Consider the following 26858-nt stretch of genomic DNA (forward strand, 5'->3'; position numbering starts at 1 on the left):
CGGGGGTCGGGGGGAGAGAGAAGGGGAAGGCAGTAAATGAGTTATTATGTAAATTGCATACAATTGCATGGTACTTAGCAGCATTTACTTGCCAGCTACTATATTTATGATTACTATTAATATCTTTATCATTAGTCTCACCTGCAATGCACAATGATGGGCCCTGCGTGAGGCAGACTTTCCTGCCGCTGATTGATCTGGTCTAGGAAGCTGAGGACGCCCCCAGGTTCACTGGGGACCCCATGGTCAGGCCAGCTCAGGTACTGGTAGTGCCAGATCTCCCGCACCAGGTTCGCCTGGGCCAAGTACATACAGTCAGTGCCCACCCCCCGCTCCCACACATCACCCCATCTCCCACAATCAGATAAGAGGACAGGTCCAAGTAGGGTCCAGGAGGGGGCAGAGGTGGGGGACACTCACATTGTCCAGCGGGGAGACCTGTAAGTTACGGAGTTTGTACTCGGCTGTGTCGTGTTCCCCACAGTTGGTTACAGTGTAGGGTCCATACACTCGCTGAGAGCCCACCTCTGGCCAGTACGGAACACATTTGTTCTGAAAGGGAGGGTGGAGTTAGAGAATGGCCACAGAAGCAGGCACTGGGCAGGCCATTCTAGGCCCTGACCTATGTCTTGAGTTCCTGGGGCCGGCCTAGTCAACATCTGTTGGATGAACTGGCCGAGAGTCAGTCTTAGGACCAGCCAGCCACCGAACCTTACAAGTCATTCAGTACACATTGGCTGGCACACACACTGTAACCGAAGCTGTGCAAACCAGGTTGGAGTTACAGACACAAATAAGACACAATCTGCGCCCTTGAGCTTCTAGGACCTCACAGAGAGACAGGTAAACAGCAAAACACACACAGAGCTGCTCAGGAGCATGGTGGAGGGAGAAGCTAATTCTCCCTCTAGGTTATGGAGGAAATCAGAGATGGCTTCACAGAAGAGGGAGCATTTGAACTGGTTCTTCATAAATGAGGAGTCTGTCAGGCAGAGATAGTACAGAGAGAGGAAGTCATTTCCTAGCAGAAAATGAACTTGTGCAAAGACACAGAAACCTGAAAAAGCCTGGCCCGTTGGAGGCAGTGAGTTGTAGAGAAGGCACCAGACCTTGAGCACCAAGTCTTAGCCTGTGACTTTCTCCTAAGGGCAACTAGGAGCCATTGAAGGGCTTACAGCAAGGGAGTAACATGATGCAATGCATGCTTTGGACGGAATCACTTTGACTCCAGTACAGAGGGTGCTGCAGTGCAGGGGTGAGGGTGAGGGGCCAACTCCAGAGAGATTTATGAGGCAGAAGGGACAAGAGGGGCTCTTGCCTGGATGGGGACAGATGGGGGAGGGGCAGGAGGAATGTTTGCTTCGGGACACTTTAAAGCAGAAGGCCCATTTAAAACCTGGGTCTGGTGGTGGTCAGGAGAACCCAAGGTTGGAAGCAGGGATCTGGGAGTCAGGGTGTATCCGAGACTTTGTCTCTGTGCCTCAGTTTCCTAAAAGGTTTGGAGCCTTACTGTCCGAGGTGCCTCTCTGTCCTGGCGCCCAAAGTTTCTTTTGTTTAATGATGGTGGACAATGAGTACTGGGGAGGGGGGGTGTGGATCAGAGGACAGCTTGCAGCTCGACCCTACCCGGCCTTTCTCCACTTCTCGGGTGGTCATGACAATGATGCGGGTGTTCTCCTGCCATGTCATCTGCCAGAAGTCGTTGACTGTGGCATCCAGGCAGCCCTGGCTGGCAATATAGGTCTTAGCGTTCTCATCAGGGCCTAGCAGCTGGTTCTGGATGGAAGTACAGAAGACACACACCAGGACTATGAGTTCCTTGGCCTAGGACACGCCCTGTGCCCCCACCAGCCTCATCCCACCCACGCCATCAGCTTTGGCTTTGCTCACACATCTCTGGACCCAGTAACTCACTGAGATGGGGAATCCCCAGGGTCAACACCGACCTTGACATAGTTGGCATTGATGTAGTCAGACCCAGGGATGTTACTGTCACGTCCCTGCAGGATCACTCGGCTGTGGTCGACTGAGAGTGAGAAGAGAGGAGGCGAGAAGGGCCTGGGTCAGAAAGAACTCACCAGCCCCTGGATCAGACCCTTCCTAAGCTCACAGGCCATTCTTGTCTGAGAAGCCATGAGGCCTCAGAACACTGCGGACGGGCAGGGGTAGAGATCTGCATGGGTGGGGGTGGAGGTTTCAGGGAAAGGAGATGGGTGAGGGTGGGTGCAGGAGGCTCTGTTGGGAGGAGTAGAAGCTTTTTGGAGGAGAAGAGGTTCTGTTGTGTGCGTGCAGAGGTGAACCTTGCCTGAGATGGGGATAGATATGCTATGAGATGGGGGAGGCTGGCTGAGGGAAGGGGAGGGATGGAGGCTGCAGGGGTGGCGTCCTCACATGGGAGAATGTTCTTATAACGGTTCTTGCTCTTGTTCTCTGGCCGCTGCCCTTCCAGCCGCTGGTGCAGGTTCTTCACCTCCAGCTTCTGCAGATTCTGAGGGGCAAGAGGGGACAATGGAGCACCAGTCCCCAAGAGGGGCGTTCACTGGGTAGATAATGTGGGGCAGATCAGTATCAGGGGTTGGGAGAGAGGGGGTGGGGACTGCCTGGGACCCCACGCCAGTCACCCTGCTGGTCCCCATAATGCACCTCAAACTCTTCCCAGAAGCCGGCCTTGGCTGTGTCCTCTGACTCCTGCTTCTTGTTCAGTTCCAAGACCCGGTTCTCAATGTCAGCCGCATTCACCCGCGTGGCATAGTATGGCTTGGGTGGGTGAGGACGAGAAGTCAGCAACTACCAGATCTCAGAGACTCATGTGTCTGAGGGACTGGCAGGCCCACCCCTTACCTGCCGCAGGTAGACAAATGCGCCCGAGGCCTCCTCAATCCCCGTCTTTTTGAAATGCTCCACCAGGTCTGTGAGGCTGTCAAAGGTCTCCGAGCCACCCACCGTGTAACGTCCACCCTGAGGGGTACCAAATCAGGCCACCCTTCAGGGCTTGAGTTGCCCTCCTTTGACCCCCAGCCTTGGACCAAAGACTGGCTGACCTTCCCCAACACCCATGCTGTGGGCACAGATGGGAGCCCCAGGAGGATGCCTCCCCCACTGCCCAGTTGCCTTACCTCACACATGACCTTGATATGGGTGACTCTGAGGGGGGAACCTGGCCCAGCCTTGGGCTGGTCGCTGAGCACTGACAGCACAAAATCTCCAGGCTGGCTGAGACTCTCACGCACAAGAAACGTCCAGGGCTCACCCTTGGCCTGTAGCAGTGTCTCTGCCTGCCCCCCAGACATGTGGCCATGGTACCACCTAGAAAAGGCAGCATCAGGCAAAGTGAGTCCTGGGCCAAGGGGCAGGCACTGAGCAGAGATACTCACAGAGACAGGGAAACAGCACTTGCGAAGTGCCAGGCCCTGTGCTAGATGCTTCCAAACCCACCACCATATTTAGGTCCGTTACTTACATAACCACAGAGAGGCAGGTACCATCCCCATTTTACAGGTGAGGAAACTGAGGATGGCGATTGCACACTGGCCCAAGGCCCTTGTTGATAAGAGGCAAGCCTCAGGAGTTCTAACCTAGTCCACTTCTGGAAGTTTAAGACAAAAGCAGAAAGGCAGGCCATATCCAGAATATTTGGAGGGGAGAAACCCAGGAAGGGTCTTCCTGAAAGACAGGGCTAGACTAGAGAAAGAGGATAGAGACCAAGAGGAATGCAGACAAAGGCCAAACCACAGAGAGCGATGGAGATGGGGGAGAAGGAAGTCACTGGGGAGGCAGGTCAGGGAGAACTCCCCCAGGGCAGGGAAGACAGACACCCTGCTGGGGACAGTGGTTTAGGGGGCTCTGGGGGTGCCTAGGATGATGTCACTTAAGGAGAGGCTGGGGTTCAGAGAGGCTCAAAGGGGCTCAAAGGGGCTCAAAGGGGCTCAAAGTGCAGAAAGCAGAACTAGGACCTTTCCCCGAAGCACACCCCCTTCCCAGGAGGAAACTGTAGCCCCACAATGCCCAGCCCCACAGGAAACCACGTGATGGAAAAAACACAAAACTCCTTCTGGGGAGAGAGTGAGAAGTGAGGTTGTGAGGTTTCCTCAGCCCAGGGACCTCTGGAGGGGGGGTGCATTTTCCAACCGCAGGGATGGGGGAAGGAGGGAGGGGGCCCCTCTGTCCGCCCCATCTCTCTCCAGCCCAGAGGAGACTGTAGCTCAGAGACCTCCAGAGTCTCCTGGCCTGTCCAGGAGCCCCCTGGACCACCCCATCCCACCACTCAGGGACAGGTCAGGGACCCCAGACAATGGGGAAGGGGCTAACCCTCTTCCCCCAGGCCCCAGGATGAGGAAGTTTCCATGCAAATGTCAGGCTGACCACAGGCACAGAGCTAGCCATGGAGGGGACAAATGCAAATTCCTGTGGAGGAGGAGGGGCTGCAGACAAAGCAGGGACACAGACAGAGGTTTGGAGAAAGAGCCTCCCCCACACACTCCCAGGGTCAGGGGTGAGCCCAGGCGTCCAGACGCTCGGTAACCTAAAGGGCCTCTTCAAGTCAGCTTCCCTGGTCTTGACGCCCTCTATGAATGACTGCCCCTAGTCCCAGTTCTGCCCTTCTTCTGCTTCTCAGCAATATGAACCCCAGCCAGCCTCCTCCCCAGGGCGTTTTGCTCAGCAACTCTTTCCCTCTCCCAGCTCCATCCATAACCTCCTGCTTCTCTACGGTCTGGTCAATCCTTTCTCCCACAGGGCAGAACCTGGCTGTGGGCAAGCGGGAAGCGAGGACATGAAGAATTCAAGAGGGTCTGGGAGCAAAACCCCCATACGTGTTACAAGTGAGGTATAGGAAAAGGGTGAGAAAGTACTAAGGAGGGTAGGACTTTCCATGAGCAACCATGAGCAAGGTCATCCATGCTGGGGCTTCACTCCTAGAAGACATGGCTTCAAAGGAAGTAGATCCTTTGAAGTAGGATCTACAAGAAGTAGGCTTCATTGTTGACTGGAGAGAGGTCTCCAGTGATGGGCCATGGGGCCTTTACCTCACCTCAGCCAGTTCTAAGTTTTAACCAGTGACTTAAAAATATTATGCAAGTTGGGAGGCATGCATTTTAGAAAGACTGGAAACTGACAGAATTAAGGTTTAGAATCATGTCAACAATCAATACACAAATACTAGACAAGGGCAAGTTGACTTGGCCCCAAGAGTGTGGAGAAAAAAAAACAAACCTAGAGTTTTTCAGCTGCCCTTCACCTTAATAGGAGCTGTCATTGAGATGCAGCTACTAAAATTAGCCACCTGTAATGCTGAGTGTTCAGGTGCCCCCACCTCCCACCCAGGTTTTAGGGAGACCACCTGGGGAGTGGCCAGCCCAGCTCTGGGGCCACCTCTTTGGAGCTAAAAGGATGGGAAGGAAATCCCTTGAGTATTACCCTGTGCCCAGGTACTAGGCCCTGAGCACACGTGACTCATCACAGAGTGATACCCTTACACAGCCCCAAGGGGATGACCCACTGGGTCCTGAGGTGAGGCATTAAGTGTCCTCATAGATTTAGTCCCTGTGCTCCTCCTAAGCACCCACTGGGTTAACCTGTCCTGGGGGCGGAAATAGTTATAGAAAGGCAGATTCAGTTCCATAGGAGGAAGAAGAGCTTTCTAACAACAGAGCTGGCCTGCTGTGAAACACAACCACAAGGAGGGGCCTGTCTGTCACCAGTAGGGCCCTGGGCTGCCAGCTGACAGCGACCCTGAAGAAGGGAGAGGTGACCTTCCCTTGCTTTCTTGGAGGTTAATGGAAAGGGGTGTGAGGTGAGTCCCCTGAGACACAGCCATGGAGGAAACAGGCCCACGGAGCCCTGGGAAGGAGCCGGGATGGGGAAGGCACTGATGTTTAGGGGTGGAAGTGAAGCCGCTCACCTCTCACTGGTGGGGTCAGAGCAGTTAAGTGGGTACTTGAGGTGAATGATGGTGCCATCGCGGTCCTGCAGGACGCCCTGCTGCTGTGTGTAGTACTCCACCAGCTCTGTCAGCGTCGCAAACTTCTCCCCTCCATACAGATCGTAGAAATCCCCTGAGTTCTGGATCCGAATATGGGTCACCTGATCCCCGACCCTGCAGGGTGATGAGACCGGTGGGTGCAGGAGTAGAAGTGGGGACAGGTAGGGGACGGGCTGAGGTCCTGAATATGGGGCCTCACATGGATAAGGTGGACACAGACAAAAGACATGCCGGGGCTGGGAGCTGGGGAGTTGGCACTGCCATGAGGGAACCGAGAATGAGTTGCCAAAATACTGGCTCTGACTGCAGTTGAAGGCCACCTACCTGACTGAGAGGGAAAAGTCGCCCTGGTTCTTGCGACTGGGCCGAGCCAGGAAACTCCCATGCACACCTCGGCCCTTGAGCAGCGTCTCTGCATCCAGCCCACTGAGGTCTCGGTGAAACCACCTGGGAGGCCCGGGAGGGTGGTGAGGAGAGGTCGTATGGGCTCCCGGGCACCCTTGCCTCCTGCCTACCGTGGGTCCCAGGCCCTTACCTCACCATCCTGGGGGCTCCCCAAGAGGAAGTGGGTGAAGGGAACAAGGTGGTGGTGGTGGTGGTGCCGGGGAGTCCAGGCAGGCGGAGAATACTGGGGCTAAGCCTCGAACTCGGCCCTCAGTGTCCAGGCCACCTCACCACCCCTGCAGTCCTAGTTCTGGGACTGCCACTCCAATGGCCTAGGGTAGTTGGCAGGGCGGGGACAGGAAGGGGCGCGGCCGACCCCTTGGGGGAACTCACTGTACTTCTCATTTTAGAGCAGAGGGAAGAGAAGCAGAGCAGGGTAGCAGTGGGGGTGGGGATGGCGGGGCCCACTTCCCACATGTTTGCCATCAAAGGCCTTGGAGGAGCATGGCACTCAGCAAATTAGGACACGTGTGCCTTGTACCCTCCAGGCAAAGATCATGCTTCATAAGATTCAAGAGATGTGAACCCATCTCTTCCTCTTCCACCAACTGCTTCCACATAGCCTTCCCTGGTGCAAGCTAATAATACTGTCATGGTGACAGCTATGATTTAATGGAGTCTTGCTATATGCCAGGCATTATGCTATAATGTCCTTTACGAGCCTTATCTGGTTTACTCCTCACAATAGCCATATGAAGCAGGTAACGTGTCCCCATTTCACAGACAAGGAACCTGAGGCTCAGGGCATATAGGGAACTTGCCCAAGGTCATCCAGTCAGGTAAGTGGCAGTGCCACAATGAAACCCAGACGGTCTGGTTCTAAAGGCAGTGGTTTTAGCTACCATATGCCTGCCCCAAGGCTTCAAAGAACAGAGGTGGGGGGCGGGGAGCCTCCTCTTCCATTGGGGCTGCAGTGGTAGGAGGAAGGTCCGTAATAGCCAAGCCCTACAGATGCTTACAAACGGAGGGGTGCCCTCACCTTCCCGGCATACATATCTGAGGAGGTGCCACTCGGGCAGACAGATGGATAAAAGGACCCCTGTGCAGCCCTGTTTCTACTTCTTGTCCCCAGGCCCTTGCCCCACTCTGCCCTAACCATGTAGTTGGAGCCCGGAAACAGAATGAGGGAGAAGAAGCAGGTACAGGCAGAGCCCCCAGCTCCCTTGGGTCCATCCACCCCTCCCTGAGCCATAGCTTTTTTTGCCAAGTGAGTCTGGTCTGAATAGGCTCGAGCTCAGGACTCCAACCAAGGGCCTGTCTCCTGGAGGTTGGGGTCCCTGCCATGGCTGATAGTCTCAGGGCTGGTTGACCTTGAGAGGCCCTAAATACTAAAAACTTATAATGCTGTCTGTGTATAATTCCAAATACAAACACAAACACCGCCCACCCAAACCCGGAAGAAAGAAGCCCCACGAGAAAGTCATATTGGTGACTTTTCCTAGGGATGGATGGAGACTGGGCGGCTGCAGGAGAGGGCTGGGAAGGTCGTTGGCGTCTCCCTTAGACCTTTTTGATTGTTGCAGCATGGGCATGTATTACCTTTATAGAAATAAATACATTGACTGGGAGACGGCAATTTCTAGGAAACTGCTGAGGTGCTGGGAGCGCTCTACATCTTGCTCTGGGGGGTGTTTACATGGGTATTAATGCGAGGTTCATCAGGCTGTATGCTTAATATTCATGTACATTATGCGTGCCATACCTCAATAAAAACGTAAGGAAAAATAAATAACAAAGTGTTAAAGCCCAGCAAAAGTCTGTTTTTCCTATGATGACTACTATGTCATTTTTTTTTTTTAAGATTTTTATTGGGGAATTAGGGGGATGGGAACAGTGCTGGGGAATTGGGGGAAGGGGAACAGACAAGTTGCTGTCCTTTTGTTCTTCAGTCTAGTTGTGGAGGATACTATATCATTTTTTGAAACATCAATTTTCTCCCCGTTAAAAAAGGGCTTCTTTCCCCCCTCTCCCTGACTCCTTCTGGTACCCTGGGGGACTTGTTTGCATTTATCGTGTGGTCTAACACTGACTACCTCTTCAGTCTTGGACAGCCACACTGAAAGACCATGAACTCCTTCCCACAGCAAGGGGCAGGAATAGCAGATGCAGAGTCGGCCTCACCACACTGGCCTTGCTGGCCTCTGAATGTCCAAAGCTTAGCAGAGTGCCTTGCACAAAGTACATGTCTAATAATCAAGTTCATTAGTGCACATACATGGTCATAAGTCCAGCTCCTGGTCCTACACATAAATCCCTGGCCTCTCATATACAGATGCGCACACACACACACACACACACACACAGTCCCATTACATGCACCTCATCACCCATGTCCATCTATACACATACCTGGTCCAGTGCAAATACCCACATGGGCACACCACCCTGATCACATATGAAGTTGCAGGTCCATGCTTGGCACTGAACACCCACTGCACCACAGTCCCAAGCCATTCTCTTTCTGGGGCTTAAACCCACTTAGTGGGAAGAAACTAGCTAGGCACCCAGAAATTCCTGACCCATGGAAGAGGCAGGAATTTCTCTGAAGAGTGACAAGCCAGAAGATGGACAGACACTAAGGTAAGATGTCTCTGTTGTCCTTTAATAGGAAAATGAATGAGAATCACCTCCCTTACCTTGGCACAAGCGCTCTGGCATTTGCAGAGCTCTGGCATACAATCCTATGTGGGCCTCAGACATCCTTGTGATGTAGGAGTTATTTTCTCCATTTTTTTAAGGGAGGAAAACAGGCTCAAGGAGACTGAGAGTTGCAAAAGTTAAGTGCCTAATAATTCAGAAGAGAAAATTATTCACTTGGGAAGCAGGGAGATAAAAAGTAGAGATGGAGATCAACAGAAAGATAGGGAGTCTAGAAGAGAAAACCAGGCTAAATAATCTCTAGCAAGTTATTGCGCTTCCCTGAGCCCCAACATCTGTACCTGATAAATAAGTTTAACAATATTTCCCAAATATTGATACAGAAAGCTGATATGTAGGGTTTTAGTGCCAACAGCTTTTACATTACAAATTTAATCCACATGCCAAACCCATTTAGTAGGTCTTATTAGCCCAAGTCTAGACATAAAAGCTAAGGCTCAGAGAAGTTAAGTAACTTGACCAAGGTCACAAGCTAGTGACTGGGAAGGTGGACAAACCAAGGCTGTCTGGTGCCAGAGCTTGTTGCCCCTTCCCGTACACCAACCACACGGCTGGAGCAGGCTTCAGTGAGGGGAGTGGGTAGGCACTGGCACAGCCCCCCGGGTGGAAGCCGGAGGGCTGGTGCTTCCGCAGAGGCAGCACTGAGATAGCAGGATCAGCTTGAGCAGTGTTGGGTATGAGCAGAGTGGTGTGGCTGCAGCAAAACTGCTGCTTTGAGAGGCTGCGACCTGTTGCAAATGATCTTACAAGTCCCGGATGAGGAGCCAAGGAAGGATTCTGCACCAGGAAACCACCTGATAGGAAAACGGCCATGGCAGGAGTATGTAAGGGAGCAGGGGCCATGAGATAAGAATCCTGGATAAGAACCCTATCAGCAGGGCTGACAGCGACATGTGCACTGGGGGAGGCAGTGCAAATGGAAAAGGCAAAATGTGAGAAGCAAGAACCTGCAGGACTCAGGGGCGACCAACCTACCAAGTCACAAACACTCCAAGCAAGGTCATTACCATAAGATCCAAACTCCAAGTCCCGCCTGGCCCTGCCTCCCTCTCCACCGGTTTACCCTGCTTCGTGCATGGTCCTTAGGTGTCGTTTCCTACAGTGGGGCCTCTGAACTCACCATTCTCTCTGCCTAGGGGCACTAGGCTGGCTCTTCTCCACCACCCAGGTCTCAGCTCACTCTTCTACTCCTCAGGAAAGCCCTCCCTGACCCCTCCAGCTAGTGATGTCATTGGTACCCCGTCATTTGCTAGCCCATGAAGCTATTTCATTTTCTGTGTAACACTTCTGAGAATCAGAAATTACCTATTTATTGGGTTCTTTGTATAGTCTGTCACCTCGTCCTCCCTGTCCGATATAGTATTGCCAGCATCTTAAACAGTATCTGGCACATAATAGATGCTCACCATGTGTCTGTTGTATGAATGGTGCAGGGGAGGGGAGTGAAGGAGAACTGAAAGAAAGTGGAATGAAGGCAAACTTTCTTAGGTTTGCCTTTCAGACACGTTATGTTTCGGGTGATGTGGGCTACCCAGGGGGACAGGTCCTAAACAGACAGCAGCAGCAGGGAACCAGAGGGTGGAGAAGTGCAATGGTGAGAATAAATACACATCTGTCAGAGGGAAAGTGCTAGAGAAGGGGAGAGGCCCCTACAAGGAGCATGAGTGAGCCTGGAGTTCTTCAAAATTTAAGGGTAGGGACAGGAAGCAAACCCAGAGCAGGGGGGAGCAACAGATTGCAGTCCTGGTCACACACCTGTCAGGAGTGAGCATGAAACATGCCCCTCCCTCCCAAAATAACAAGAGACTGTGGCACCCAGGTGGAGCAGGGGACTTACCCACGGGACAGCATCTCCCCAGAGGGATGGGGGAGTCACAGGCAGAGGGCCACAAGAGGCACAGCTGTGCAGTGGCCCAAACCAGGTGAGGAAGAATTCTTGGAACTCAGCTACTTCTTCCACAATGCTGCCTGCCAGGCCAGTGGAACTGCAGGGACAAGCCTCTGGAGTAAGATCCCAGGAAAAAGGACAGGTGGGGCGGGGCTGGCCTCAGACCGCCCACAGCAGCCTGCTTCACCCTCGAGCCCTACTCCTCCATTGGGAGGGAGTGCAGGGCCCGCCTGTCTGTCCAGGGCGCCCTTCCCTTGAGAGGGGAGGAGCCACCTGGAGCTCCACCTGGAGCTCTAGCAGACAGGGCAGCAGGAGGGCGGGCTGAGGCAAAGACCAGGAAGTAACCCTGGCCAAGTGAACACCAACCAATGGGGGAGCCTCTTGGTCCACAGCCACCAAGAGGCCTCAAGAAAAACCCAGGAAGCCTCACTCCTCAGCAAAGGTGCCGTCTGGGCAGGCCCACCCACCCAGGGTGTTGAAGGGCCTGCCCACCCTCCCACCCTGCCATGGAGCAGGGCTGGGCCCAGCAGGATCACAGGAAGGATCTGACCAGGAGATAGGCAGCTGGAATGGCAGAGTGAATCGAGTCAGGAGGTGGGTTTGGTTGTCAGAGTCACAAAAGACTGACGCTGAAGCTAAATCACAGGCACATTTATTATCCTCCAGGGCACCGAGATCTTCCTTTCCTGGGCAATGTCACAGGGGAGGCCAACCCTCAGGAGGCCGCCACACTGCCACCTGAAGCAGGCCCATGGGGTGGCAGTGTCATGGGAGGCAGGAACAGCGCCTTCAGCTTCCCCGACAGGCTGGCAATCTCAGGATCCTGGGCTTCATAAGACTTGACCAAGCGGGCAAACTTAAGGACACCTGTAAGGGGGAGTGGAGGTCAACCCATACCCCTAGGGGATGGGGGTGCCCAAGACAACAGGAGGGGACAGCTTGAGCATAAGTCACTGGCTGCTCCCCTTCTGGCCAGGTAGTTATCTGCAAAACAAGATATGCAGGCTTCTGCCCTGTGGGGTTCGGATCAACCACTTCCTGGTCTACACCGGGCACAACTAGCTGGGATGCAGTAAATGGAAATATCCCAAAGCAGTGTGCTTCTCACTATCAGGTAAACCATTTTAGCAGTTTAGTCACAGGAACCCAAAGTACAAGCACCCATGAGATCCCACATCTATAACCAGGGCACAGGAGGGCCACAGGCCAACTGAACTGAATCAGTAGACACCCTTGGGGAACACCATGATCTCATCAAGGAAACTGAACTGCCAACCCTCAAACAGGGTTAGCTGCAATGCCTTAGAGGGGCTGCAGAAGCGTACTGCCATGCATTGCTGACGTCTCACTAAAAGCTATCAGAACAGGGTTCAGGTCCAGTTGTGCTGTGACCTCAGGCACTTAGTTTCCTCATCAAAAAAAATGGGATAATAGTATAATTAATGGTAACTACAAAATGCACTTAGGACTTCACCTGGCACAAGTTCAAAGTAGACCCTGAGCTCTCAGTGCCAATACTGTTAGATTGTGGCTGCCGCCGTGTGGCGAGAAGGGGGACGACGAATCAGGGACCCAAAGGATCCAGCACCCTTTCCTAGTCCGACCCACCTTCCCCGTCGCAGCTGAAGCCATAGGCTTTGATAACCTCCTGCTGAATCTGCGTGGCCACGGGCAGCACGAACTGCAGCATCTTGCCCATGTCGTTGCACGCGTTGTCCCGAGCCTCATCCATGCGCACGGCATTCTCCGGAGCTGAGAACGCCTGGATCACCTCGGCCAGGACCACTGTGCGGCAGATACAACCGGGTGAGACGTCCCGGGTTAGGCATCGGAGCATGGCCGGCGGTCCCAGTGCAGGGAATTAGTGGACTAAAGCCACAGTAATCCGATAAGCACGGCCTCCATCACTCGCCCCAAGAAACCCCTCTTAAAGAGAGAAAAATGGTTGCCCCGCACCCCACTTCCCGGCGCCGCAAGCATATCTCTCGCCTCGCATCCTCCGCCCGCACCCTCTCTCATCCTCCCTCCAGCAGGCAGCCCACCCCGTGATTAGAAACCTCCTCACCCTTGGCCTGTTCGGCGCTCAGGGGCGCAGGTTGGGCCGAGGCGGACGCCATGCGGCAACAAACGTTACACGTGCAGCAAAACCAAAAACACAATCAAGAAAAGAACCTCTAGGAAAACGGACCCCTATACTACTGAGGGTGGTGTAACTACAGCTATAACCGGAAGCGCAGTTCTAATTATTCCATTGTAAGCTCTACAAAATTGTAGAATACTTCAACCTAACACACTCAGGTAAACTAATATAACGGGGAAATCAACGGTTAACTCATTTTCTATTGTTAAAAACAGGCTACGTAATTGGGGGGGTCTTCCGGTATAAACCGGAAGACCTGCTAGACAAATTCAAAAAGAGCTGTAAGCACTGCAGGAAGTAATCTGGAGAGAACATGGGATAGCTATGAACTCCACTATTAGTGAGGGTGAGCTCAGTGTTTGTTTGCTAACTCCTATAGGTGTAACAACGATGCATACTCTTAACTTTCACAAGAAAAAACAGTATTCTAAAGAATTTACTTATAGCGTTCATTTCTAGAGTTTGTGAACGTTTGATAAGTTTATGCAAATAAGATCGATGCTCATTGGCTGAGGGAAGCCAGTCACACCCTTTAGTTTTTAAGAACGCAGACAGTGATTCGCAGCAATAAAAGCTTGGAGCTTTTGGAAAGGGCCTTGTATATAGCGGTGTGTGCTGCAGCGTAAAGCCTTCTGATTTCTTTTTTCTTCTAGGCGTTTGAAATTGTCACCTAATAGCTCCTCAAACCATTAGGGTAGTTAGGACTCCTGGGTTCTAATCGCTTTCATCTGTTGAAACCACTAACCGTGTCTCAAACTATTCTATGGAAAGGATTCAGGGCTGGTGGCTCCTAGCTGAGACCAGTGGCAGAAACGCCTCAAAAGCCTGAGTAGTTCCCTAGACCTGACCTTGGCAAAGGCGTGCCTGTCCCAGACCTCCAGCATCCTGACTTCCTCTTCCCTGACTTGGAAGGAGACTGCTCCGGTGGTACCCCCTCCAACTCTCCAGGGTCCCTCCACCCAATTCCTTCAGAAGGCCCATCCCTATCAACTTCCCTGTTGGTCTCTCTCAAGACCCCGCGCAGATTCCGCCCCCATAGCCCGCAAAGAACGAGTCACAGCCATCTGTCTGGGGAATCATGAGGATGTTTTTGTTTGGTTGGTTTTGTTTGGGATGTTTTTCAAAGAGCGTCATATAGATATTTATATATATAAATTATTAATGTGGGGCAGGGGCAAGGGGCATACATTGCAGAAGGGGCGCGCACACAGGGACTGGGGAGGGGCTGGGGCGGCACACAATGCTACGCAAAAACAGCCACATCTAACAGATGAAATAATCACACCAACGGGGTGGGGGAGGGGCGGTGGCCACGGGAGTTGGGCATGGGTGAGGAAGAAAGCAGGGGGACAAGGAAAAGGGACCTGGTCCAAGATACTGTGCGCTTTCTGCCCCCACCCCTGCCACCTCTCCACCTCCACACACCACAGGAGCCTTGGCCTTCCGTCTGTCCCTTCTTCCCTCCCTCTGCCCAGCTGCCAAGGCCCTGCAACTGAGCAGCAACCCTCCACGCTCTGGATGGCAGGCTGGGAAGGAGGCCTACAAGGTCCAGATGCAGGGGCCATAGGTGCTCTCTTGATTGCAGGTTCTACAGCGGCTTGTCACTTTCCTTCTTCAGGTGACTGGGGGGAGAGGGGGTGGAGAAAGAACATAGATGAAAGACTGAGGTCAAGCCTGACCTGGCCCCTTTCACAGAGGACAGTGGAGGAGGAACTGCCTCCCCCAGGAGCCTAGTGCCCAGTTATACCATGCCCACACCCTGTCCCAGCCTGGCAGAGCTCATGCCCCCTCACTCCTAGCCTAGGGGTGCCCAGTAGTACCTGTAGTAGTCCTCCTGGGCGGGTAGCGGCACACTGTGCAACGGGTGATGGGCGTGCAGCCACTGCTGCTGCTCCAGTGCCAAGCGCTGCAGCTCAGCGGACTGCGCGTGCATGGCCTGCAGCTGGTGAGCTGCTGACATCGGGGCAGAGAGGGAAGCTGGCAGGTCCCGGTAAGGAGCAGCTATGGGCAGGAAGGGCAGGGGACATGTGACTAATGGGGTACTGAATACCGACTCTGGGCCAGGAAATAGCCAGTCACTTTACATATAAAGAAAACTGAGGCTAAAATAGTTAGGCAACAGCCAGTCCTGCAAGTTGCCGGCGGTGGTGTTAGGATTCAAACCTCTTAGCCTGACACTAAAACCTGTGCCTCTCTTAGGCAGGGCCTCGGCCCTCCTATTCCCATTCCCAGCTCCTTTGGGCAGCATTTCACGCCAACCCAAGCCCAACTAGGCCAATCCCACCACCCAATTCCTCCTTTCTTCCCTTCTCTCATTAGATCTTCCTCATCCCCAACCTCCATCCTTACCAAAGAGCTGGTGACGAAGAACTTCATTCTCGTGCAGAGGGTGAGGAAGAAGAGGGTTGGGGAGGGTCCCAGCTGGGTAGGGAATCCGGGTAAGGTGAGACCCTGAGGCCAGGGGGTCAATAAGAGGGTGCACCGAGGCAGAGGCTGGAGGGTAGAGAAGAGGAAGGTGTCACCAGAAGGCAGGTTTGGGGGAAACCATGCATGTGGGTGGAGGGGTCCCAAGTCTGGGAAGAGAGATGGAAAATCAAACAGAGAGATCCAGAGGAATGAGGAGGCACAATGGAAGAACTAGGGGCTGGGGATGGATAGCATAAGAACCTACTGGAGCAGGGACATATGAATGGCAGGACAGATTACAGTTGTCAGGGAGGTCTGAGGAAAAGGAAAGAGAGAAATAGATTGCTTAGAGGAGATGGAAGAGAGTAGAAGGTTTAGGAAATGAGACAGGAACAGATAGGAAGTTAAGGGAGAGAAAGCACAAGGGAGACTGGAATGAATATAAGGCTAGATTAGGCAATAAGAAATACAGTGTAGGGACAGTAGTAAGTAAAGCTCATTACCACCTACGATGCCCAAAACTAAAGCTACAAGGCTGTTTCTGAAAAGGCACAGATCTAGAGATGGGGAGAAACATGAATGACCTCCTGCTGGGAGAAGAGAAGATGGCAAGAAGTCACAACAGAGTTGAATCCAGAAGAGCAAGAAAACAGGTATGTGACGGGCTGCCAGAAAGGGGCTGTAAGGGTAGAAAGGTGGTGCTCCTTCAAAGGTTTCCAGCTTGAGCACATCTACCACCTTGAGAGGGGGCAAGGGGCTGCAGGTCGGGTGGATGCTGGACTCTGAAAGGGGTGGAAGTATGGAGAATAATCTCTGTGGCAAGGCTAGGGCATTAGGAGACAGGCTGGGGGATGACAGGGAGGCAAAGATCAGGGCAGCGCTCAGGAAAGAGGCTCATGCCAGACTAGAGAAGGCCAGACTTGAGAAGAGCCCAATCCCTTGCTGGGGGGCAAGGTGGCCTCAAGTGGTCCAGGAAGGAAGTAGGCATCTCACCTGCATGGATGGCATCCTGCTGGTGGAGGTGCAGGTGAGAGTGGATGTGAGAGTGCTGGTGATGATGGGGGGTCACATTGAGCATCTGCAGTCGGGCCAGTGGATCATTGCCCAGGGCTGCCACCCTTTCTGCGTGCTGCCTCTCAGCTGCCAGACGCTCCGCGTAGGACATGTCAGGCCGCAGGGCTGGCCCAGCGGCCAGCGCTAGACGCTCTCTCTCCAGGGGCCCCAGGCTCGGGTGAAAAGGGAAAGGGTGCAGGCCAGGGGGGCCAGGCTGCAGAGCCAGGCCACCATGTCGGGGGAAGGGATCCAGGCCTGGCCCAGGAACCCCATGTAGGGGTTCCAGCTCACTGGGCTTCACCTCGAAGCCAGGCTTGAGGCGGTCACGGAGGTCTCGTTCACGGGCTTCCCGCTCCCTCTCCCGGGCTGCTGGGTCACTGCTGTACAGGGCTGGGACATTATAACCCAGGAGCCCTGGGTCCACTGCCCCCAGGGGCACGTAAAACGGATGGTTGCGATTGCCAGGAGACATGACGTGGGGCCGGGCATATTCACTAAGAGTGCGCAAGGCTGGAGTGTCGGGGCCCAGGTAGGGGGGCACTGTAGCCACAGCACTGCCTGGCTCAAACGGAGGGCGATGGGGCACTGGGCCGAGAGATGGGCACTCCACTGGAGCACGGCCCTCCTGAGCCAACTTCTGTGGGGTACAGGGAGAAGAGCGGAGTCAGAAGAGCAGTGCTGGAAAGAGGTGACCGGTCTCAAGCTGCTCATTTGTCTCAGCAGCTGAGTGCCAAAATGCAACATCTTATTGGAACTCAGCCTAGTAGGAATTTCCATACCCCCTTCTCCGGAATAGTGGTTCTCCCTACGATCCACTGGTAGTCTGACCTGAGCAGGCCTTCCCCCAACCCAGGCATGCAATGATGCCTCCCTCAGGAATCCTTTGGTCTCCGTTTTCTGGGCTGCAGCGCTTCCTCCGCTCCGATAGGAGGCACAATGACTCCCCGCCCCTTGAGCCTCCCTGTGCGGCGCCGAGGATCAGAAGACGGGCGGCGCACATGGTGACGTACTCACCACGCTCCGTTCCAGCTCGCGTTCCTTCTCGCGCTCGCGCTCCTTCTCGCGTTCCCGCTCGCGCTCGCGCTCCTTTTCTTCGCGCGCGCGCTGCTCCGCCTCGCGCCGCACCTTCTCCACCAGGTCGGCCCGCTTCTTGGCCAGCTTGGAACCCTCCAGCGGCACAAAGTACAGGTCGCTGCGCGCGCACGAGTTAAAGCCGCGATCCAGGTGTTTGTTGAACCTTCCGGGTGCGGAAGCAGTGCGCGCTCAGCCCCTGCGAGCTGCCCAAAGCCAGCCCCCGCAGGCTGAGGGGACTAGGCGAGGGTCTGCAGTACTTTAAAAAGCATCGCGCCAACGCAAGCCCCACCCCTGTGCCTACTCCCTCTTTTCGTCACCACTGTTCTCCAGTTCCCCATCCCAGGTCCGCCCCCGCCTTACTCACCTTGCTGACTGACTGGCGTGGCTGGGCACATCTACCACCTTGGGAGGGGGCGAGGGGCTGCGAGCCGGGGGCACTGGGCTCTCGGGCGTTTCATACTCTTCAGCCGGCTCCTGTTTGATCTGCGTGGCACTCAGGGGCGGCCCCGAAGTGGGGGCCGCAGGCGGTGGTGGCAGGGATGACAGGCCTGAGGGCCCCGCAGGCGGCAGCAGCCCAGGCCCCACGGTGGGCGAGCCTGGCTTGAAGGTCCCTGGGCCTGCGGGCGGCGAGGCGCCTCGGTAGCCTGGTGGGGTCCCAGTTCGGAAGGAGGGTGGCGACCCCGGCTTGTATCCGGGTGGGGTGGCTGTCTTGTAGGCCCCTGGGGACGGGGCTCTCTTCCCATACGGTGGGGGCCCAGGTGGGGAGGCCGTTTTGTAGCCTGCTGGCGAGGAAGCCACTGTGGCAATGACTGTGGAAAGTGTAGCCGAAGAGGTGGTAACCGGAGGCACCGGTGGGAAGGGGTAGGGCGCCCCTTGGGGGCCCTGGGAAGGAGAGGGGTGTGAACACGGGTAGGACCCTTGAGAGGAAGAAGAGTTGGAAGAAGCAGCTGGGGGGCCATTGGGGCCTGCTTGGCTGTAGGACACCTGGCTGTGAGGTGGGGGCAGGTGTGCTGGCCCTGGTGGGTAGGACCTGAGAGACCCCAGGGAGGGAGACATGGCATAAGGGTGTGCATGGTGGGAACTACTGCTCTCCAGGGGGTGGGGATAAGCTCCAGGTGGAGGGGGCCCAGAGCTCCCATGATGCTGCTGCTGCTGCTGCTGCTGCTGTTGCTGCTGTTGCTGGTGGTGATGGTGATGTGTTGGGGCTGGTGGGTGGGCAGTGGACTGGCCTCCAGTAGAAGGAGGGTAGGGGCCTGGATGGGGATTGCTGTTGGCTAAGAGGCGGCCATAGGGAGGAGGTGGGGGGGGACCCTGGCTCCACACAGCCTGGGATGGGAGAGAAGGCTGAGTATACTTGGGTGGCTGATTGGAGACAGAGAGGCTTGTCGGCGGAGGGAAGGAGTGGGGATAACTGGGCAATGCCTGGGAAGCTGGGTACTGGGAAGCAGACGAAGATGAAGAACTGGAACAGGAGGCTGCTGCAGAGCTACCACTAGAGGATGAATAAGGATACCTCATTGGGGGGGCTGGGGCAGAAGAGGAGGAAGCAGGGGGCAGAGGGTGGGGTGAGGGAGCAAGAGTGGGGCCCTTCTCTGAGCCAGGAGGAAGTCCACCCATGCCCTGCCCCATGGCATGGGGAGAGGGTAGATGCCCAGGTAGTGGCTGGGCCCCCAGGCCAGGAGGAGAGGCTGCTGCATTGTTAAGGGGTCTCAGAGCAGGTGGGGGAGGCAGATTTGGTGTCACATGAGGGAAGGTGGCTGGTGGTGGAGCAGAGGGTAGGTTTCCACCACCCACTGGAGTGTTAGGCGGCTTTGTTGGGGGAGCACCACCAGCCCCAGAGCTTGATATTGAAATGGGGGTGGTGGGTGGGGGGTGCTGCTTACCCCCACTAGGGGCCCCTACTGAAGAGGCAGGTCCTCCCCCCTTGGGACCCATTGCAGGTCCAGATAAAACTCCACCAGCACTCCCAGGGTAGAGCTGTGGGTGAGGGGGAGGGGCCCCAGGAGGAGCCTGGAACATCCGAGATGTGGGGGGCTCCATGGGAGCATGATATCCAGTGGGTGTCACAGAAGGATGGGGTTCAAAGCCAGGTTCTGGCTGTCGGGGGTTGCTGTCTGGTGGTGGAGGGGAAGGAGGAAAGAGTGGAGGTGGGTGGTAAGGGCGGGCAGGGCCCTGGGACAGGCCAGAAGATGAATCAGAGTCATTCTCCACACTTCCAGGGCTGTAGATGCTGGGGGACGTGCTTCGGTTATCCTGGTCTATATCCCTTGGGTCACTGCTGCCATCATCATTGAGGCTCCGCCCATCTAAGCTGTCCAGATCTGAAGGGGACTGTGGCCGAGGAAGCTCCTGCTACGGAAAAGGGAGGGCTGTTTTCCCCTTTTCCTTGCCTTTCTTGCTTCCCCTAGGTTTGGGGCTCCCCTTGCACAAAATCATTTCCCCCTCATAGCACACCACTGAGCCACAATGTGATGAATACTCTTGCTGAAGCCCATTCCCCTGCTATCTGGGGATTCCCCCACTCTCGCCACATTCTCAACTGCTCCCTAGCAGCCAGTCTTATTTCAATACCTCCTTGTAAAACCCTATTCCTTCCTCAAGTGTCTCAAGCACCTTCTACTCATTCCCAGATGAACCAAAGTCACTGTCTTCCATCAACTCATATCCACCCTCTCAATGCCTTTACCCCTTTAACATCCCAGAAATCCTTCGTTCTTAAAAAGACCACTTCTGCATTTTCCTTATGAGTTATCTGTTCCTTCTACTAAGACTTTTCATCCTTAGCCTCCTCCCCAGCCCCTTTCTGAAAAAATCAAGACCTAGAAAAGAAAAGGCTAGAATCCCTCATACTCTTCCAGTTCCCCTGCTTGGTCATCTAGTGTTCTGGCCAATGCCCTAAAGATCTGTCTGACATACTATATACAGGGCTACTTTAATAAGCACTAGCATAAGACTTTTCTCTCATATTCCAGGTAAGATTAAAGTAGGAATCCTGAATGCAAGGAAATGTGGGAGAAAGAATGGTCAGAAGATGGGTCAGGATGGCTGCAAGGGTCTCTCACCTCAGTTTTGGTCTTTTTTGGTGCGTTGGTCTCCTCACTTTCACTCTCTGAGATCTCCTCACTCCGGCCCTGCTTGCTGACCTTTGGGGTGGAGGCTTCCTCTACTCGGGCCTTCTGTTAGCGAGAAAGAGAATTCCTGTTTTATACCTTCCAAGCTTCCACCATTACCCTCTGCCAGACAGGAAGTAACCCCCACAATACACACACATATGTCCTCAGCCCCAGTGCCTGGGCATCCTGTGGGAGGACCTCAGGACAGAATACCTTGGCTGTCTGCCTAGACTTCTCGGCTTTGCCATCACTGCTGGATGTGCTGACCCCTCCAGGGGAGGCCCTGCCCCTTGATCTCAGTTCTTCCCGGGGCCCAGGGGCCTCTTTCTTCCGTCCACTCCTCATTGACATCTGAGGGAGAAGAAGGGGAACAGATAATATAGTTTTTCCTTTTTTACATTGCACCTAACTTTATGATTTGCCTTATTTCTATTCTTTCTCTCCAGGCCCTTCCCCCTATCTTCCCTGCCCCTAATCGTTCATGTCTTTCATTTAAGCTGTTACTCACTGAGTCTTTATTCTGTCTTGTCTTCATTCTTCAGGCTGTGGAGACCCCATTCTCCTCTGCCTGGGCAGCTGAATACAGAAACTTCTCTGCTTCACCCCAAACTCCCCACGTCTGTGGCCTGGGAAGCAGGAAGCAGGATCTCCAAGTTTGCAATGTAGGCACCTGGAACTTGCAGGATCTGTTTTCAGTGAAGCCTGTTAGAAAAAGACCATCAGAGCCTCCAAATTGGGGAACAGAGTCTGAGGAGGATACTACTGTGCTTCTCAAGGGGCTGAGCAAGTGGCCCAGCCCTAGGCTTTTGGGCCAAGAGGTACAGGCCCCATAAGACATCGCTGGCTTGCCCCATGGACTACCCAGCTATCTACAAGTGAAGGAGACTCTGCTTACAATGTCACCTCTTTTATTTCTGGGGAAGGCATTAAGCTCAGATGTATCTATGAGCCCCAATTCAGGAGATAGCACTATTTTACCCTTCATGATCCCTAGGAAATATTTGTGCACACACGAATTCCAGAGAGCCTCACAAAGGAGCATAAAGAAACACAGTTGAAATATTAACTTAGTTATTGAGTACCTTCTTTATGTCAAGCCCTTACATATACACAATTTAATATTTACAACCAACCCTGAAAAGTAGGTGTTCTTATTACTCCCATTATATAGGTAAGGAAACTGAGGCTCAAAGTTTGTGATTGTGACTTGCCAACTTCATATGATGAATACACAGGGAGGAACCAGTGACAGCGCCAGAATCAAGCCCACATTTCCCTGACTTCAAAGCCCATGTTCTTCTATACTTTGCTACGCTATACTCTTGTCAGAAGTTAGAGAATCCTCAGAAGGCCTAGATCAGTCTCAGAGACATGAAAAGAATCTTTCTTCCCATCAGAGTAGGTAGGAGAAGAATGTCCCATTCTACAATGCAAAGGCACACAACCCTACCAATCCCAAGACCAAACCTAGGTATCCCCAAAGTGCAGAGCTTCATTTTTGAAAGCCTCATAAAGACTTCTTGGGTTCCTGAAGGCCAGAGAAAAAGGCAGGACTTTCATTTTACCAGCCAAATCAGCGAATATCAGTGAGCACACAATACAAATTTATAAATTTGTGAGCCTAACCTCCCACTTGGCTCAGACGGAGACACACACCTCCTAGCCTATCTATATATCTATATAGTCAACTATTTTCATTTGCACTTGTTTGTATTTCTTGCTAAGCGTCACATCTTTCCAGACCGTATGATCTTTCGAGAGCAAAAATGTTCTTTTTACTGTTTTATTCCTTTCTATATGCCCCACTGATGTCATGTATATATGGGTGTTCAGTTCTTGTTCTTGACCTTGAAACCCACTAACTTCTGTAGGTCTTCTTGGATGAAAAGCTTCTAGCCGTGGTGGGAACAGAGTAAGCTTACCTGCCTGTTCTGAGTTAGGAGGCCTGGCTAGATGAATGGCATTTCCACATTTTAAAGCATATTTTCCCTAAGGAATACAAAGTAATTCTCACTCACCCTCACTGAACCCTACTGAGGCAGGCAGTGAGGGATGAGCCTAACCTTTCCAGAAAACTTAATAAGAATTTACTTACAGTCACAAAATAGCTGGGACAGAGTCCAAGGCCTTCTGAACTTACAACTGATCCACTGCCCGCTAAACCAGCCATTTTTCTTCAACTACAACTATTACCACATTTTTGAGTTGTGTAGATTGATTTTAAAATACTGTCAACTCAAAAAATCCAAAGAACAAAAGCCAAATAACAAAAGGGGAACACAATCTTAAAGCACAACAATGACTATTTGTGACTGGTATGTCTTTGCCAGCCCCTCTAAAGAAGGGTGCTCATCTGTCCTCCCCAACACAGAACCTGCTTACCAAGTCATTTAGAGCTCAGGGATCCAAAAGGTCAGAGAAATGCAGGAATGTACCTGAGAAAGCCTAGTGTGCCCCTCCCCCACCCAACTTTTTTAATCAGCTGAAATCTGATAAAATAAGCAATGAGTAGCTTTGAAGGAGAAAAAGCAGTCATAAAAGGGTAGGTAATCCTGTGGTAAGGAGGGGCAGGGGGAGCAAAGATGTTAGGGTTGTATTTATGTGTCTGAACCAGGGGCATGTTTTAGCACTAGCAAGCTTAGCTATACTCCATCTTGCCCTAGTAGCCAGTCACTGTAACTAACATTTATAGAGCACCTACTATGTGTCTAGCAACACACTAAGCACATTCACCTTCACTGCCTTACTGCAAAGGGAAAATGATAAGACCAGATTGGGGAAGTGGAAAAGTAAGAAATAGGAAAAGAGTCTCTAAGTAAGAACAGGAAGAAATATGAGGATGTCAGAGGGACTACAATAGAGGCACAGGCTTTTCTGGGAAGGGCTTGAAGGGTGAATTTCAGGATCATTGGCCCATCCCCCATCATCATTCCAGACCTGCCAGACTAACAAACCGGTCCAAAGAGATTCCTAGATAACAATGCAGCCCAGACCAGCAGATAACAATGCACAGGCCTAAACCTCCAGGGAATCCAGGATTGTCAGAGGGGCCCCAGAAATTATCTATAACACTTTTATTTTACAATGAAGCCCAGGCTCAAAGAAACAGAAGTGACTTGCCCAAGGTCACAGTTAGAGGTATAGCCAGGACAAGACTCAGTTCTCCAGGGTATTTCCACTGCACCAAGCTGTTCCACAGCCCTCTCTCCCCTGGGCCACCCTCACCTGGGATGGGCTTGGAAAGCCCAGCCATTCTACAAGGTCAGGGATATAGGTCAAAGGTTAGCTGAGGGAAATGGTCACTGTGGCGAGAAAGAAGATTGGGGAAGGGAGACTCAAGTTTAAGAAAATGAAAGAATATCAGTGCAAAGAAGCAAAAAGACTACTGTATGCAAAAAGTCCCTAATAATAAGGGAGATGGAGTCAGAAAGAACTACCAAAACATGGTATAACTTGAATAGAGCATTTCCATGCTCCCATCATGCCTAGGGGGAGGGACTTGGAGAGACCCTGATGGGCAAGTAACATATCTACCTATGTCCCACAGACTATTAGATGGAAAGGGGTGGACCCCCTAGGAAACCTATCCACCAGCAGCACCAGAAACATCCTCCAGAACCCAGACAGAATCCCAAGGACATAGCCAAAGGCTGAGGTCCAATCAAGATTCTGAACCTCCACCTATTGGACATCCCACTGGATCATTGCCATGGTAACGAAATGGCAGAAACTGCCCCTCAAGAGTCTATCCCAGGGGTCCATCTGCCAGCCACTCCCCCTCCAGTTGCCAAAGCAACTCCTACCCTCCTATAGTACCCTCAGGGAAGAGAGCTTAAAAATACCTACCCCAGTAGAAATAAGCCCATGTACAAATGGAAATCTTTGGAGCTCAAAACAGCAATGAAGACAACCCCCCTTCCCCCAAAACCACAGCTAGAGGGTCAGTGGGTGCTCTGGAGATTTGAAGGTGGAGGTGACAACTTGACTGGAGTGCCTATAAAATTGCCCAATTCTCTCCTCTGTTTCCACCCTCCCAGAAACCCTTTCTCCTTAACTCTCCCTTCAATGTTCCTCCCTCCTCATTAGTTTTAGGAGGACCCACATTACGCGGCCCCAGTGTACTCCTTCCTCTCCAAGAAGTAACTATGCCTGAAATTGGGAAAAAAAAAAAAAAAAAGACTAGAGGTGACCTGGAGTAGGGGAAATAAAACTGAGTCACAAAGGCATTTCCTTACCACTTCACCCGGGGAACACCTTGGGGTCTTCTCAGAGGTGGACTTCTCTCTTTGGCCCTTTCCTAGCCTCTGTTTCCCCAGGTTCCGTTCCCTTCCCTCATCAGCTACAACCCCTCTCTACCCATCTACCACACCCCTTCCCACTTCCCACTTCCCTCCCATACCTAGCATTCCCAACCCTGGGCTCTGAAACCCAGGTTCTGGGCCTTTGGGGCTTTTCCTAGAGCCCTCATGCCCCACCTCGCTGCCATCTCTCCATTCCTTTTTGCCTTAGCCCCGAAGCTCCCTCACAGGCATCCCCGTTTTTCCTCTGCTAATCTTCCACCTCGGTGTTCCTCTTTTGGTCCCGGGGTCCTGGCTACCCTCTTGCCCCATCAGCCCTCCTCCTGAGACCCTCCCACCTACCCCCACCTGCCCGATCCTCTGGGTGCCCCCGGCCTCCACTCCTCCACGGGAGCCAGCCCCACCCCGAGCCCCCAGCTTCAGGCCTGGCAGTGCCCGCAGTGGGGGGACCGGAGTGGGAAAATAACAAATGGAGGCGGCGGCGGCGGGAGGGGGAACAGAGAGGAGGTGGGGGTGGGGAGCCGCGGGCCCGAACCCCGGGGAGCCCGAAGCCCGGGCGGCGGCAGATCTTACCTGCTAGTGCTCCGGACCACTGGTTGGCTCCGAGCGCGATTCGGGGCTCCGGCGCCTCCGGGGGGCGGCGGCGACCGCTCCCCGCCCCCCTGTCCTCTTCCCGGCTTCAGTCGCCGCCGCGGCGGCGGCGGCGGCGGCCCCGACCACCTCGGAGGGCAGCCCCCATCCCCCTTCCTTCCCCCAACCTGGTCCCGATCGCCCGCCGGCACCCGGAGCAAATCCCGATCCCGGCTCTCGCTCAGCCCCTCCCAAGGCCCGCCGCCTCCCCCCGGCCGCCCGGAATGCACGGGCCGCGCCGCCCGCCCGCGCCGCTCCACTCGCCCCCGCGGCTCGGCCGGCCCTCCGCTCTGCTCTGCCCCGCCGCCTCCCGCCCGCTGCCCGCGCCGGCCCCGCGCGGCCCGCACTCGAGCGATTCCCGGCCCCCTAAGCGGCCTCCGCCCGCGGCTCCCGCCCCTTCCCGGTTGGTCGTCTCCCTCGCCCCCTCTTAGCCCCTCCCCGAGCCCAGCGGTCCCCCAGTAATGGGTCCCGGCCCCAGGCCCCGGCCCGACGCGGGGCTGCGGGCGGGCGGGCTGGGCGGCGCGTCCAGCGACTAGCACAGGAAAGCGGCCGGCGAAGGGAGGGAGCCTGGGAGAGGGGGATGGGAGAAGGGAGGAAGAGGGAGAAGGAGGGAGCGCGGAGGAACGAGGAGAGAGGGGCCAGGAGGGAGACGCGAGGGAGGGAGCGCCAGGCAAGCTGCGAGGGGGGGAGAGAGGGGGATCGGAGAGGGGGAGGCGCTGTGCGAGTTGGCCGAGACCGAGGCCGAGGGGGCCCGGGGCGCGGGGAGGGGTTCGCGGAGGCGGAATGTGGGGAGCCCGCTGGCCTGGCGCGGGAGAGGACTAGGTAGGAGGGGCTATGGGTTTTAAGAGCAGATATGGGGGAGGCAGGAGAAGTTTGGGGGCAAAGGGGTCTGTGGCAGAGATGAGGTGGGAGTTTGTGGGTATGTGGCAGAGATTGGGGTAATGGGGTGAGATTGGAAAGATGGACCTACATGGGGGCTTTAGGGGCAATGAGGTGTATATGACTAGGAGATGAAAGAAGCTAGAGGTGTGACGGTCTGTGGCAGACATGTAGGGGGAGAGTTTGGGGAGACAATTATAAGAGAGATAGGATGGAAGTTTGGGGTCATAGGAGGGGAAGAAATTGAAAAAAATGGAGACATATATAGGAAGATGGGGTTTCTGGAAGAGAGTAG

General features: G+C 54.0%; 3 protein-coding genes across 5 annotated transcripts in view; all 3 read right to left on the reverse strand.

Moving 5' to 3' along the window:
- The window catches only part of PTPN6 (protein tyrosine phosphatase non-receptor type 6), a 14338-nt gene extending 3217 nt beyond the window's left edge, over window positions 1-11121 (reverse strand). The window contains exons 1-11 of one of the 2 annotated variants that reach the window (XM_019627709.1): window positions 10920-11121; window positions 6305-6427; window positions 5900-6094; window positions 3117-3306; window positions 2842-2958; window positions 2644-2757; window positions 2392-2488; window positions 1947-2026; window positions 1627-1776; window positions 421-552; window positions 142-296 (exon numbers count right to left, since the gene is read on the reverse strand). In XM_019627709.1, the coding sequence (XP_019483254.1) occupies window positions 142-296; window positions 421-552; window positions 1627-1776; window positions 1947-2026; window positions 2392-2488; window positions 2644-2757; window positions 2842-2958; window positions 3117-3306; window positions 5900-6094; window positions 6305-6427; window positions 10920-10933 (1367 nt within the window). In that variant the 5' untranslated portion in view covers window positions 10934-11121. Of the gene's footprint in view, window positions 1-141; window positions 297-420; window positions 553-1626; window positions 1777-1946; window positions 2027-2391; window positions 2489-2643; window positions 2758-2841; window positions 2959-3116; window positions 3307-5899; window positions 6095-6304; window positions 6428-6515; window positions 6773-10919 lie in introns of those variants that run through there. The other variant, XM_019627711.1, reaches the window with a different exon arrangement.
- Window positions 11122-11605: 484 nt separating this feature from the next.
- Window positions 11606-13376, reverse strand: CUNH12orf57 (chromosome unknown C12orf57 homolog). The gene is made up of 3 exons (XM_019627712.1): window positions 13036-13376; window positions 12579-12755; window positions 11606-11837 (listed from the first exon to the last, which is right to left on the reverse strand). Exons 1-3 carry the CDS (start codon window positions 13085-13087, stop codon window positions 11686-11688), a joined length of 381 nt encoding a protein of 126 aa, XP_019483257.1. The 5' UTR covers window positions 13088-13376; the 3' UTR covers window positions 11606-11685.
- ATN1 (atrophin 1) lies at window positions 13306-25899 on the reverse strand. 2 transcript variants are annotated; one of them, XM_019627708.1, is made up of 10 exons: window positions 25628-25899; window positions 21265-21458; window positions 20970-21107; window positions 20706-20819; window positions 18008-19992; window positions 17584-17806; window positions 16510-17206; window positions 15460-15603; window positions 14931-15111; window positions 13306-14732 (listed from the first exon to the last, which is right to left on the reverse strand). In XM_019627708.1, the coding sequence occupies exons 2-10, from the start codon at window positions 21289-21291 to the stop codon at window positions 14699-14701; spliced, it is 3543 nt and encodes a 1180-aa protein (XP_019483253.1). In that variant the 5' UTR covers window positions 21292-21458; window positions 25628-25899; the 3' UTR covers window positions 13306-14698. The 2 variants fall into 2 exon arrangements, with proteins under 2 accessions (XP_019483253.1, XP_019483252.1); XM_019627707.1 differs by having other exon boundaries at window positions 14179-14732; window positions 18008-19995.
- Between the last annotated feature and the right edge of the window lie 959 nt (window positions 25900-26858).

This window comes from Hipposideros armiger, unplaced genomic scaffold (assembly GCF_001890085.2).
Source record: "Hipposideros armiger isolate ML-2016 unplaced genomic scaffold, ASM189008v1 scaffold_739, whole genome shotgun sequence".
NCBI lineage: Eukaryota > Metazoa > Chordata > Mammalia > Chiroptera > Hipposideridae > Hipposideros > Hipposideros armiger.

Bases quoted from the DNA above. Each gene is read 5' to 3' on its own strand.
- CUNH12orf57 (XM_019627712.1), bottom strand. From the start codon at position 13,087: ATGGCGTCCGCCTCGGCCCAACCTGCGCCCCTGAGCGCCGAACAGGCC. The intron at 12,756-13,035 runs GTGAGGAGGTTT...TCTGCCGCACAG, and splicing joins GAGCGCCGAACAGGCCAAGG to TGGTCCTGGCCGAGGTGATC. The intron at 11,838-12,578 runs GTGGGTCGGACT...TCCCCCTTACAG, and splicing joins CTTCAGCTGCGACGGGGAAG to GTGTCCTTAAGTTTGCCCGC.
- ATN1 (XM_019627707.1), bottom strand. From the start codon at position 21,291: ATGAAGACAAGACAGAATAAAGACTCA. The intron at 21,108-21,264 runs GTGAGTAACAGC...CTTCTCCCTCAG, and splicing joins CAAGACAGAATAAAGACTCA to ATGTCAATGAGGAGTGGACG. The intron at 14,733-14,930 runs GTACTACTGGGC...CTCTCCCCCCAG, and splicing joins GCCCAGGAGGACTACTACAG to TCACCTGAAGAAGGAAAGTG.